The sequence below is a fragment of the Camelina sativa genome, chromosome 4 (assembly GCF_000633955.1).
Source record: "Camelina sativa cultivar DH55 chromosome 4, Cs, whole genome shotgun sequence".
NCBI classification, from domain to species: Eukaryota; Viridiplantae; Streptophyta; class Magnoliopsida; order Brassicales; family Brassicaceae; genus Camelina; species Camelina sativa.
Window position 1 is genome coordinate 24,294,491 of NC_025688.1, and position 12,871 is coordinate 24,307,361.

General features: G+C 35.3%; 3 protein-coding genes across 4 annotated transcripts; 1 reads left to right on the plus strand and 2 right to left on the minus strand.

Annotated features, from left to right (window-relative positions):
- On the plus strand, positions 1,628 to 4,758 carry LOC104782195 (scarecrow-like protein 9). Of its 2 annotated transcripts, none has more exons than XM_010507059.2 (3): positions 1,628 to 3,674; positions 4,065 to 4,377; positions 4,468 to 4,758. In XM_010507059.2, the coding sequence occupies exons 1-2, from the start codon at positions 1,733 to 1,735 to the stop codon at positions 4,298 to 4,300; spliced, it is 2,178 nt and encodes a 725-aa protein (XP_010505361.1). In that variant the 5' UTR covers positions 1,628 to 1,732; the 3' UTR covers positions 4,301 to 4,377; positions 4,468 to 4,758. The 2 variants fall into 2 exon arrangements, with proteins under 2 accessions (XP_010505361.1, XP_019100482.1); XM_019244937.1 differs by having other exon boundaries at positions 1,628 to 3,370; positions 3,761 to 4,377.
- On the minus strand, positions 4,889 to 6,538 carry LOC104782194 (uncharacterized protein At2g37660, chloroplastic-like). The gene is made up of 6 exons (XM_010507056.2): positions 6,185 to 6,538; positions 5,778 to 6,086; positions 5,598 to 5,695; positions 5,456 to 5,517; positions 5,249 to 5,372; positions 4,889 to 5,130 (listed from the first exon to the last, which is right to left on the minus strand). Exons 1-6 carry the CDS (start codon positions 6,453 to 6,455, stop codon positions 5,011 to 5,013), a joined length of 984 nt encoding a protein of 327 aa, XP_010505358.1. The 5' UTR covers positions 6,456 to 6,538; the 3' UTR covers positions 4,889 to 5,010.
- LOC104782196 (uncharacterized protein C24B11.05-like) lies at positions 6,642 to 9,051 on the minus strand. Its single transcript, XM_010507060.2, has 9 exons — positions 8,886 to 9,051; positions 8,214 to 8,303; positions 8,053 to 8,118; positions 7,874 to 7,971; positions 7,751 to 7,788; positions 7,565 to 7,652; positions 7,178 to 7,459; positions 7,018 to 7,083; positions 6,642 to 6,927 (listed from the first exon to the last, which is right to left on the minus strand). The coding sequence occupies exons 2-9, from the start codon at positions 8,251 to 8,253 to the stop codon at positions 6,772 to 6,774; spliced, it is 834 nt and encodes a 277-aa protein (XP_010505362.1). The 5' UTR covers positions 8,254 to 8,303; positions 8,886 to 9,051; the 3' UTR covers positions 6,642 to 6,771.

The following is a 12,871-nucleotide window of genomic DNA, read 5'->3' on the forward strand; positions in this document are numbered from 1 at the left end:
CAACAGTCTACTTAAGAAAATGGTATAATATATACTCTGTGTCAAAGTTATGCTCTCTAATTTTTTTTTGAAAAGAGAAGTTATGCTCTCTAATTTCACCAAGGTTTGTCATCCATGGCGATGGGTGGATTGATGCTGCCTGGTTTGGGTCGAGGACTACCTTAAACATTCCAAAAATTTCATGAAACGTTAGAGTTACGTTGGTGTGGTCGCCAGGAAACTCCTAAAACATTCATATAGATAGTTGATAAGCTCATAAGAGTATAAGAGAGGTAAAAGAGAACACGTGCAAACGAGAATACACGTGAGAATGAAGCTGGAGTGAAGAAGAAGTTAGTTACGTTTCCATAACAAACTATGTTAGGACCTTTAGTATAAATAGGGGTTGTGGCATTCATTGGGGAGTCATGTTGAAGGTTGTGTGTTGTTGAAGCTTCTCCTGCGTGAGAAGGGAGCTTGCGTGCTCTGTTACGGTGTGATAGGTGATTGAGAACTGTAACTCAATCTCTATCAATGGTTCTAGCGTTAAATAGGAATTTACAAAGATCTAGAAGTTGCACGTCATTTGTAAGAAACAAACTTAGCTAAACGATATGAACAAGGTTTTGCTTGGTTTTATGGAATTAAACATAAAAAGTGGCTTAGAAAAAGCAAGATAACGAAAGAAGGATGCATAAAACGACGACGAACAAACATATCCAGGAGGAAATAGCTAGCTGCTAAGAAAACAATTAAGAACGACAGAATAGTACTTGCCAAAAAAATATAATTAAACCATCACACACAATCAAAATATCACTCCGAACGTCACACAAGGGATATATAGACAATGATATGCAAACAATACACGGATTACGTACGTTTGCGCTCAACCCTATGTATAAGGTAATGTATTTCTACTACATATGCTTGACTTACATAACACTAGTTGATCTATCGGGTCTTTTACGTTTCCCAGGCGAACATGTTGATATCGTATTATACTTTTTTGGCGAATATTGAAAGTGAACACATAGCGTGGAGTTAAACTAGTGATACCACAAAAAAAATATATATATTGAAAGTTGGAAATGAAGTTCATAACATTGTGTGTGTGCTCTTGGGGAAAAAGAAAGGGTCCAGCGGCTCTCTAATTTAGTTAACTAGGCCACTAATCGTAAACTAAGAAATTAAAATGATTTGTCGACATTTTAAGGTTCTAAAAAGAAAAAGAAAAATAATAATTAAGGTTTGATTCTAGTACGATCCAACTATCCAAGTTGGGGAAAAAAAAACTATAGATAAATTATAAATCTCATTAAATATGTACTTGCCACTAAAAAGAAGACAAAAGTATATTGTACTACTTACTAATTTGCATATTAAATCAACAATTATGTAAGCTTTAACTTACTGTAATGACAACACGTGGCAATCAATGAACCGATAAGTACATTTTAGCTAATTTTTAAAAAAATTAATAAAGCACGACGACGACGACGACAGGTCCCCACAAAAAACGCATAAAGATCCAACGGCTGTGATTTGCTTTTCCCTACCTCGGAGATTAGACCTTCTTTTTTATATAAATTCTTAATTATGTTAAAAGAAAAAAATTAAAACGCATTTATTCCGATTCCTTTCTCTCTCTCTCTCTTCGGTCCCCTCCCTCCCCACCCTCTAAAGTCTCTCCTTCTTCTTCTTCTTCCTTAATCACCTCTGCTTCTTTCATTAATTTCTCAATCTAGAGAATATGATTACTGAACCAGGTCTAACCGGGATTTCTGCTGCGATTACTCGGAACCGTTTACCCGGTTTACCCGATCAATCCACTTCGTTGCTCCCCAATCATACCTTCACTCCGGTGTCACTATACGACAGTTTCAATTACAATCTCTCCTCCTCCGATCACAGGAATCCGCCGGAGAATTCAGTTTTTGTTCGGGAAGTGGTAGTGGGGGAAGAAGAAGATCCGGCTGATGATTTTGATTTCTCCGATGCTGTGTTAGGATACATTAGTCAGATGTTGAACGAAGAAGACATGGATGATAAAGTATGCATGCTCCAAGAGTCTCTAGATCTCGAAGCTGCTGAGAGATCGCTTTACGAAGCTATTGGTAAGAAGTATCCTCCATCTCCTGAACGGAACTTGGTGGCTTCGTTCGCTGAGCGGAATGGTGAGAATCTTGACCGTGTTGTTCCAGGTAACTACACCGCAGGTGATTGTATAGGTTTTGGGAATGGTGTAATCAAGCCAATGAGCGGTGGTTTTACTATAGATTTTCGAAATCCTCAGAGTCGTTGTTCATCGGTTCTAAGTGTTCCTCAATCTAATGGTTTTGGAATGGACCAGTCTTCGAAGAAGAGTTTGTATTCTGATTCGAATGGGGAGAGTCATCAATCTGTTTGGTTGTTTAGGGGTGGGATTGAAGAAGCTAGTAGGTTTCTTCCTGAACAAAACGAGTTGATTGTGAATTTTAGAGAGGAGAGTTGTATGAGCAGAGGAAGGAAGAACTCTAGCCGTGATGAGGTTTGTGTGGAAGAAGAGAGGAGTAGTAAGCTACCTGCTGTGTTTGGTGAGGATATTTTGAGGTCAGATGTTGTAGATAAGATCTTGGTTCATGTTCCTGGAGAAGAGAGCATGAAGGAGTTTGATGCGTTGCGTGAAGTTCTGAAGAAAGGAGTAGAGAAGAAGAAAGCTTCAGTGGCTCAAGGTGGGAAGAGACGAGCTAGAGGAAGGGGACGTGGAAGAGGAGGAGGAGGAGGAGGAGGAGGGCAAAATGGGAAAAAAGAAGTTGTGGATTTGAGAAGTTTATTGATACATTGTGCTCAAGCTGTTGCAGCTGATGATCGTAGGTGTGCGGGCCAGTTGTTGAAACAGATAAGGCAGCATTCTACGCCGTTTGGTGATGGGAACCAGAGATTGGCTCATTGTTTTGCTAATGGTCTCGAGGCGAGGTTAGCCGGTACCGGAAGCCAGATTTACAAAGGGATTGTGAGTAAACCGAGATCAGCTGCAGCTGTCTTGAAGGCTCACCAGCTTTTTCTTGCGTGTTGTCCGTTTAGGAAGCTCTCTTATTTCATAACCAATAAGACCATACGCGATCTTGTTGATAATTCTCAGCGGGTTCATGTTATTGATTTTGGTATCCTCTATGGTTTCCAATGGCCAACTCTTATTCACAGGTTTTCCATGTATGGATCACCAAAGGTTAGGATCACCGGGATTGAGTTTCCTCAGCCAGGGTTTCGTCCAGCACAGCGGGTTGAAGAAACTGGTCAAAGGTTAGCAGCGTATGCCAAACACTTTGGTGTGCCATTTGAATATAAAGCAATTGCTAAGAAGTGGGATGCAATTCAACTTGAAGATCTCGATATAGACAGAGATGAGGTTATCATAGTTAATTGCCTCTACCGAGCTGAGAATTTGCATGATGAATCGGTCAAAGTAGAAAGCTGTAGAGACACTGTGCTTAATTTGATCGGGAAGATCAATCCGGATCTTTTTGTCTTTGGCATTGTGAATGGTGCATACAATGCACCGTTCTTCGTGACACGATTTCGCGAGGCTCTGTTTCATTTCTCCTCGATTTTCGACATGCTTGAGACGATTGTGCCACGGGAAGACGAAGGGAGGATATTCCTTGAGATGGAGGTCTTTGGGAGAGAGGCATTGAATGTAATTGCGTGTGAAGGTTGGGAAAGANCATTTGAGTATAAAGCAATTGCTAAGAAGTGGGATGCAATTCAACTTGAAGATCTCGATATAGACAGAGATGAGGTTATCATAGTCAATTGCCTCTACCGAGCTGAGAATTTGCATGATGAGTCGGTCAAAGTAGAAAGCTGTAGAGACACTGTTCTCAATTTGATCGGGAAGATCAATCCGGATCTTTTTGTCTTTGGCATTGTGAATGGTGCATACAATGCACCCTTCTTCGTGACACGGTTTCGCGAGGCTCTCTTTCATTTCTCCTCGATTTTCGACATGCTTGAGACAATTGTGCCACGGGAAGACGAAGGGAGGATGTTCCTTGAGATGGAGGTCTTTGGGAGAGAGGCATTGAATGTAATTGCTTGCGAAGGTTGGGAAAGAGTGGAGAGGCCTGAGACATACAAGCAGTGGCATGTCCGGGCTATGAGGTCAGGGTTGGTACAAGTTCCATTTGACCCAAGCATTATGAAGACAGCGCTGCATAAGGTCAACACATTCTACCACAAAGATTTTGTGATCGATCAAGATAACCGATGGCTCTTGCAAGGCTGGAAAGGAAGAACCGTCATGGCTCTTTCTGTTTGGAAACCAGAGTCCAAGGCTTGACTGACAAATCCTCGTTAGCATAAGGGAGAACCATATCTTGATTTTTTCCCCTGTAATTCCAAGATACGGCATCACAGGTACAGCTGGGATTCATATTCACATTGCTTTATCAATGCTATCTGATTCTTTCTAAGCATTGTACTGAGACTGCGTCATCTCTTTTGCAGATGAAAGTCTTTGTCATCCGCAAGAACTTGTTAAAAGATGATATTGATGTAAGTCCCTATTTATAACTTCCCTAGCTGGATATTTGTTGGTTTCTCAGCTAGGTTAGTAGGTTCTCCTAACGGTATTCTTGTAGCTAGGGATGATCAGAGAGTTTGTATATTGCTAGCAGAGTTAACTTGTCTAGATTGTAACACGTATAAGAGGAAGCTTAGACAAACTATGGTTTCAAGAGAAGGTTTTTACTTCTCCAATGTACACACGAGGACCAACGTACATTGAAATAAGAGGTTTTACTATTTCTGGAAAACTCTTCTGCTTGGAATCTGAGCTCTTAGTGTTATTAGTTGTGGTCCCTCAATGCTATTTGTGAGTTTTGATGATCTCTAAATATATTTCAAAAGCTTTTGGTGTTACTTAGAATTTAGGGCAAGCAAGACCTCATGAGAAATAGAAAGAGCCGGTTCACACACATAAAGAACTCATCCCTCTTAATGTCAATCCTAGGACTCTGCTACGAGGACAATGAGAACAAAAAATATTTATCAGAACTTAGTGGTTACTTGAGCGAAAAGGGCCTTGAAATCCTTCGTTGGGGTGCCTGTTCCCTCGGGCTTTGAGGCCAGGTCAAGTGCTTTGAATTTTGCCTCCCCAAGTTGCAACGCCTGCTTAAATAGAACACTTACCATGATTAGGGAGAAGCAAAACTGGTTTTAAAAATATGGCGACTGTTAGTGGATCATCCAGTTTAATGAAATCCCTTTTGATCAGTAATGAACCCACCTGAACGCAGACTTCTGCAACATCAGGCCTTGCGATTGTTCTTGTTTCTGTCTCGAGAAGCTCGTCATCTTTTCCCACGAGTAATTCGCGAATGCCACCTTCCTTGTCCTGCAGACCTCCCGCTCTGAATCCAAGAGCAATATTGCAAGATGAGAATTCCGCCATTGCAATTTGTATCAGATGCAAGTAAACAACAATAAAGTTTACCTGATGATGGTGTATGGAATACCGGAATCAGCCAAGTATTGCTCAGCCTTTCTCTTCCAAACCTATACAAAATTGCAGAAAAACATTTGCTGTGAAACTTATCCTCTATGTGTTGAAGAAAACAAAGAAGGACGAGACTCACCAGAATGTTGGCATTGCCAATACTATTGAGAGGGTGATTAAGGTTTGTTCCTCCCATCGACCCAACCAAAACAATCTGCTTAACTCCCGCAGCCTTAGCTACATATTTCAGCAAACAGTAAGCACCTTAGCTGAAAACACACATACAAAAAAACTCAAAGAGATGAATAGTAATACAAACCAGCGTCTATCTGATTCTTCTGACCAATCCAATCAACCTGTTCTGGATAAGCTCCATCGTCAAAGTAGAACTCAGGTCTCCCTCCTTTACTAGGATCAAAACCTGGTTTCATTTTCGGTACAGCGCTGGTAAGAATGACCAAAGTATCGATTCCTTCAACAGCAGAAGCAATGGCTGAAGGATCTCTGATATCTCCAATGAACACCTCATCCTCTCCACTGATCTTCTCCTTGCTCTCCTTTGTCCTCACTAAACCCTTCGCCACAAACTGATCCGACCTCTCTTTCAATTTCTTGAACACAATTTGCCCTGTCACATCCACCATCAACATTGAACAGTAATCTTATAGAATTTCACAGTAGCACATTGTAGAGAGAATCAAAAAAATCTTCAGAGAGAGAGTGAACCTGTTCTTCCACCGGCACCGGTGACAAGAACGGTGAGAGGTTCAGATGTTGCGGCGGCGGAAACGATAACGGACACTCTTCTGAGCTTTCCGGTTAACTTACTTCGACAACCAATCGACGTTAAATCCGAAACAAGTGGGCGAAATTGAAGAGACGAAAAACGAGGAACTGATACAAAAGAAGAAGCTACAGCTCCGGATTTGTGAGTGTTAGCAGGAAGCTGTAGATGGAAGCATGGTTTCGTTGTCGTCGTCGTCGTCATCATCGCCATTGACTGGTGATTTTGGGTAAGCTCAGACAATGAGAGTGAGTAGATATCGAAATTTCTGATTTCCGCCACGTCACCTTATCTTTTGAATTATTTGAAACTTTATTTTATTTGATTCCAATGCGTTTTAAACAGGCCTGATATTATACTGGGCCAAGGCCGATCTCTTTAGTCCAGCGTTTTGTATCATTTGATCCGATAATCTGATTTTATTTATATTTTTATTAAACTCATAATACATGAGCCAGAAGGTAAAAAGGCTATTTACAAAACTACAACAGATATTATTACTGCTGGAATCTTTCAAATAAGCAGTTTATTAGGCAATAACCGGAGTTTCAACGGCAAGCTTTGCGGAGTAGCTAACTTTTTCAGGCTTAGCCTGTGATACCCATAGCTCTGGCAAAGCCTCCTTAAGGTTGTGAATGTTTTCTAACGCATAATCTGCATATTTCACTCTCTGTGAAGTTCCCACCTACACCAAACAAACATCATCACTCCAGTATTATAGTCTCGACCTTTCACTACTTAGAGTAATCATGAAACGTGTTTTGAAAAAACTTACCAGAACAGTATCCAGACCAACGCGTTTACCGGCCTGAATGTTTCGAACACTGTCATCGAAGAACAACTACAAGAAACAACCCGTTATGATTTACTAGAGACGTCAAATCAAATCAAACAAATGGGTCAATATGTTATGAAAATTTCTAAGAGGCACTCACGGTTCTTTGAGGGTCGATGTTGGCGATTTCAAGAGCCTTTACTATGGCAGTTTCAGATGGTTTGCAGACAATAGGTGTCTTAGGTAAAGCGGAAACTGGCTGTTCATGATCGGATAAGTATCCGATGATGTCGAAGATCTCATTCTTATCATCATAACTAACTTTTGCACGACTAGTAGAAGAATTTAATGATTCAAAGCAAAGTATTCCTTCGAAACAGTCCTCTAACCCTAGCCTCTCTAGTGCTCTTGCTGCGTGTAACTTATCTGCGTTTGTGAAGATCTGAAAAGTTGTGACAGATAAATATATATGAGAAAATATAAAGAAAAGTAGTCTTTTGATGAGATTTTTTTTTTGTGGAATGATTAAGTTGAGAAGAATCATTACGATCTTGCGAAGAGGTAGGCTAAGTAAGAGACTTCTCAAAATGGGATCTGGTTTGATGTTCTCATAAGGTAGTCTCCCATGTACAAAACTGTTAGGAAAAAACAAGACAAATTCAGAAATTATCCTATGACTTGGTATACTGTGCGATTAGATTTTGTGTATATTAGTATATATATATATATATACCTGTGATACTCGTCATAATCGAAGTTATAACCTATCGCCTGAAAAATAATTATGATTAAACTCGGTGAAGAATTAAGCTATGTTATGGATTCATTTAAGTTCAAAAGAGATAAGTAAATCTACTCGAAGACCGGCCATGGTAGTTCCATAGTTCTTGTAAAGTGAATTAGATAAGTCCAGGATCTTATTCTTGTCGATTCCAAGCTTCTCCACCATGTAGTCTACAAAAAAAACAAACAAATTTTATAGAAAACGTAATGACTTGAAGAACAAGAAATTGATTTCGGATAAACAAAAGTCACCTTTGATGTTTTGTCCACATTCTTTAGCAATCCCAGAGCTCAATGGATAAAGGGTATCATCAAGATCTACAAAAATTCCCACAAAAATATAGATATTGTTTCAGATAACAAAACAGAGAAAATTGCCGGAAAAATGGAAAACAGAGCAATGAGTGTCTTACCAAATAAAAGGGTATCATATTTTGAAAGCTCAATCTCCATTTTTAGTCGATGATGAGGGATGCCGGATGATTATCTCACTCCTCGAGAATCTTTATATAAAGAGATAATCTTAGACTCAGTGACAATGATGCTTAATAATCAAAGAAGAGGAGGAAACAGAGATTCAGACAAAAGTAGTGGGAACCAAACAGCCAAAGTGTGCAAGTTTAACTCATCTCCATATGTTTGGGGATAAGAATTATTTTTAATTGGCTGGTGTCACACCGACCACTCATAATCTTAAATAGTACAATAACATATTCACTTAATTTTGATCTAAAATGTTCATAATAGTTTTTATAAACTAAAAAGAATTTAAGTATAGGGAACGAAAAATACAATTATGGTTTTTTTACTTCACACAAAAAAAAATAATGTATATCAGAAATAATCAAGACGTAACGAAAGATTAAAACCTACAATTTGACGTGGTCGAGAACGTCAATAGCAATTAACAGATCATATGTAGTTATGAACAATGTAGTTTTATCATATTAACTATGAAGCCATTTTAGTAACAAGAATCTCTTCAAGTTTTGCGTAAATGCATGTAACCTAAAGTTTCCATAAATCTGGAAATCAACTCATCAAAAAAAGAAAAGAAGAAGCATCTATGTAATATATTATCGAACCTGATATAAGAAACAAATGGCTTAGCTAATGAAAACGCAGAGGACAAGTCGTGAGACGGTGAGAGGCCAAACAAAGGCAGAAGAAGAAGAAAGGGAAGGAGAAAGAATAGAGGCAAAAGGCTTTATATAGAGGAGAAAAAGCCAACGCGGTGTTCAACTTTTACGTGCTTCCCATTTTTTTCCTTTCTTTTTCGGCAATTTTTTCCTGTATCTCTTTTTCAGTTAACAATTTTAATTTTTGGCCATATCATTTCATTAAAATATTTTAGAATATATATATACAGTTGCGTTACGTGTTCAATTTGAGTCATCGTCAAACCGGAACTAAAACAATGCACTTTTTCTGACTACATAATTTAGGTTTACCATCAATTTGTCAAATATAATAGACATACTCAAAATAACTTTACACTTCTGTAAACTTTATAGTTAGAAAATAATTATACATTCTGTAAAATTTATCGTTAGAAAATAAAACCGTAACATATTACTTACATAGACCCAAAATTATGTTAAATCTTATATGATTTTCCTTTTTCTTTTGCGAAAAATAACAACATAAAATACAATAATTGAAAATTATACAACAATTGTTTAGAGATATATACGTATTTTGGCATTATCGTATAAGCTTTCTGGTTTAAAAACTATATGATCTTGTTTAAGTTGTTTAACCCGACTAGTAGTAGTAGATAATTATCTTTACCCCTTCATTTGGAACTTGTTGGAAGTACAAGAGTTGATGAGAATGATAAGAAAGAAAACTAAAGCCAAAGGCATGTGTGTGGTGTAAATGCAGTGAATACAGCTATATTGATTTACGACCAACTTTGAACAAAAGAATCATGTGATTACTGATTACTTATGATAGGACCAACACAAAAAAAAGTTTTAAGACGATGAGCTGTCACCTTCTCATCTTCTATTATTCTTGATTAGTACTTTTGTTTTGTTTTGTTTTGTTTTCGAACAAACTTACCCCTTCAATAATTGACCAACAATGCTATCATACAATAATTGATCAACAAGAGGACTTGTACCACACGGGTTTGTTTCCTATGATAATTTAATTTTCTAGAACCTGGTTGATTATTATAAATAAATCAAAATTATTACTCAATTGCTAGTAAGTTATGATTGTGATTAAGGTACCTTTATTGATCCATTTCTTAATTGTAATAACTACAACTCGAAAATTGATTCCGGATTTTGATAGTTATATATAACTCGAGTTCTGTAATCCTAAAATTTGAGGATATCCACTCTAATATAGAGATACAAACTTACCCTACTCCAATTATCACTTTGAAGTTTTTGATGACAAGTTTGATGTGTGGAAGTAAATATTTATCATCATTGTTATCACAACTTACAAGTACATCAGTACGTGTACGTGTGATTGGGCATCTTGAAAATAACCATTCGGTCCCTTTCGCAGTAATGATTTCATTGTTTTCGTTCCTTTTCCTATGCAGAGCCGGCGCTATGTTTTTTGTGGCTACAAGCAAACTGAAAAAAGGCTGATTTGCACATATTTAAACTATTTTTTTTATCAAACTAAATAATAAATCTGGATAGTTTTAACAAAAGCACAAAAAATTCTAAAGTATCACATATCAAAAAAAAATTTTGTGTGAAAATGATTCTCCTTGCATTTTTACTTGCAAACTCATCCATCAAGGTTTCATAGTCAATTTTGCTGCCAAACTCATGGACATCATCACTGTTATTTTTGTTTGATCTCCTCTGAAATCTCATCAATTTCAGAAGTTTCAGTTCGTTTAACATACCTTCACCTTAAGGATGTATAAAATATTAGTAGAGTGGGTAGAGGGAGAAAGAAGAAGGAAGAAGAAGCTATGATAGCTATTCGCTAGGGTTAACTGATTTTTTTTTTCTATTTTCGTTTTCTAAATACTAATAATTTATAAGATATATATATATTTCAAAATAATTTAAAGCTATAATATTATGCCTACAAATAAAAAATGGAAAGCTGATAGTTTAGGTAATCGAACCTGGTAAGTGAAGGTGAGAGATACCTAAATACTACCACTAGACTACATATACCTACTTAATTTTAAGGCCGAATTGTTTTTAATATATTATCGGCCGCAAGCACTTCCTTGCTTCGCTTGTACCTATGGCCGGCTCTGTTCCTATGAACGGTTGCGATGCCACTTATGTAACTTTAGTGATTGATGAAAAAAACAAAATCCAAATATAAATTTGTATTTAACACTGATGTCCCCACTTAACCTTTTTATAAATTTTATATTAAACCCTAAAAATTAATAATAAAAAAACTTACATTTTACCAAGCAATAATAAAATATGCAAAATGCAGCTGTAAGTTTTGAAGTTAAAATAAAAAGTAAAAAATACAACGTCATTCAAGTAAAAAGATAATGTTAAATTGCACTCTTGTTATCGGTTATCATTTAATATTACACTAATATATCGAAACTTATATATTTGCGGTACAATTATTCAACCTAAGTATTGTTTTTTCTATGTGAATATAAGAGTTCTCAATTCCTACTACACACAAGCCGTTTCTCAGTCTCAAAATTATTGAGTCAAATATAATACATCCAGCCCAAAACCTAATATGCTCTTCTTATACTAAAACTAGAGCACGGGTTAGAATTCATTTTATTTATGTTATAATTTTTATATAAAATATAACTTATGTGATTGTTTTTAAAAGTTTTTTAAGATAAAATATTATGCAATAAAATCATATGCTAAATATGATGACTTGAAAAAAGACAGCTATTTTGTAAGTTTTATATTGTTAATGATTCTAGATAATTACCCGTGCTATAACACTGATTAAATTTTATTATATACAAAATTTGTATATTTTATATTTTAAAATAAAATTTTAATATGTTGTATTAGGTTATATATGTGAAGTTATATCAACAATGTATATTCTACATCATGACTTGAATGTCATTATAAGACATAATTGTGTAAATTTGGTTTTTAAAAAGCGAGTTATTATATTATGAGTAATTTAATATATTGTTATACTTTTTGTTTTAATATACTTGGTTTCTTGAAATTTTTTCATATTATAGTGAAATACTAGATTAGGACCCGCGGTACACCGCAAGGCAAAATTGTTTATAACTAAAATATTTAAATTATAAGTTGTATTTGTTGGTTAAATATGTTATAATTATATAATAATTGTTAAATAAATCATATAATACCGCAATATAATTTATTTTTTACATAATATTTATTTAATCAATTTAATTAGATATGTCTATTCTCTAATACTGACAGTGTTAACAAAATAATAAAATGATGTTTTACCTGTGTAACACTGAATTAATGATATTTTTTAATTTATATAAATATTGATAAAACTCGTCTTGCTATATAATCCGGTCCCAAGATATTTTAACTCACATTATATCATCTCAATTTTAATATTTATTGTGTATCTACAGTATAATATTTATCATATTTAAATTTTAAAAAAATTTAAATATTTATCATATTTAACTTTTTAAAAAATTTAAATATTTTTCATATTTAACCTTTTAAAAATATTTAAAATAAAGAACCTGAATAAACCAACTTTAATTTTTTAAAGTTTGAATACTTGATAAATCAATGTTTTTACTCATTTGTATTCAGAATCATTTTGGTCTTTTTCATAGTACGACTCTAAACCATTGCCCAATTTTTTTTGACGATGTGGGATATTGTATCCATATTTTTTATTCATCTATTGAGTAATATATTTCCGTTTTTAAAATTTTGTATTACATCATATGCAGGAAAAAATCACAATTTTTATTAACTAAATGTATTATAGAATAATTCAAGATAATTTAAATATAAATTCAAATAAAAATTAAAGGGGATCATATATTTATGTTTGAATGAGGTAGAAAGATTTTCTTATTTTTTTTAAATATTACCTATAATTAATTTTGAAGTTTTAGTAACTAATATTAAAATCAATG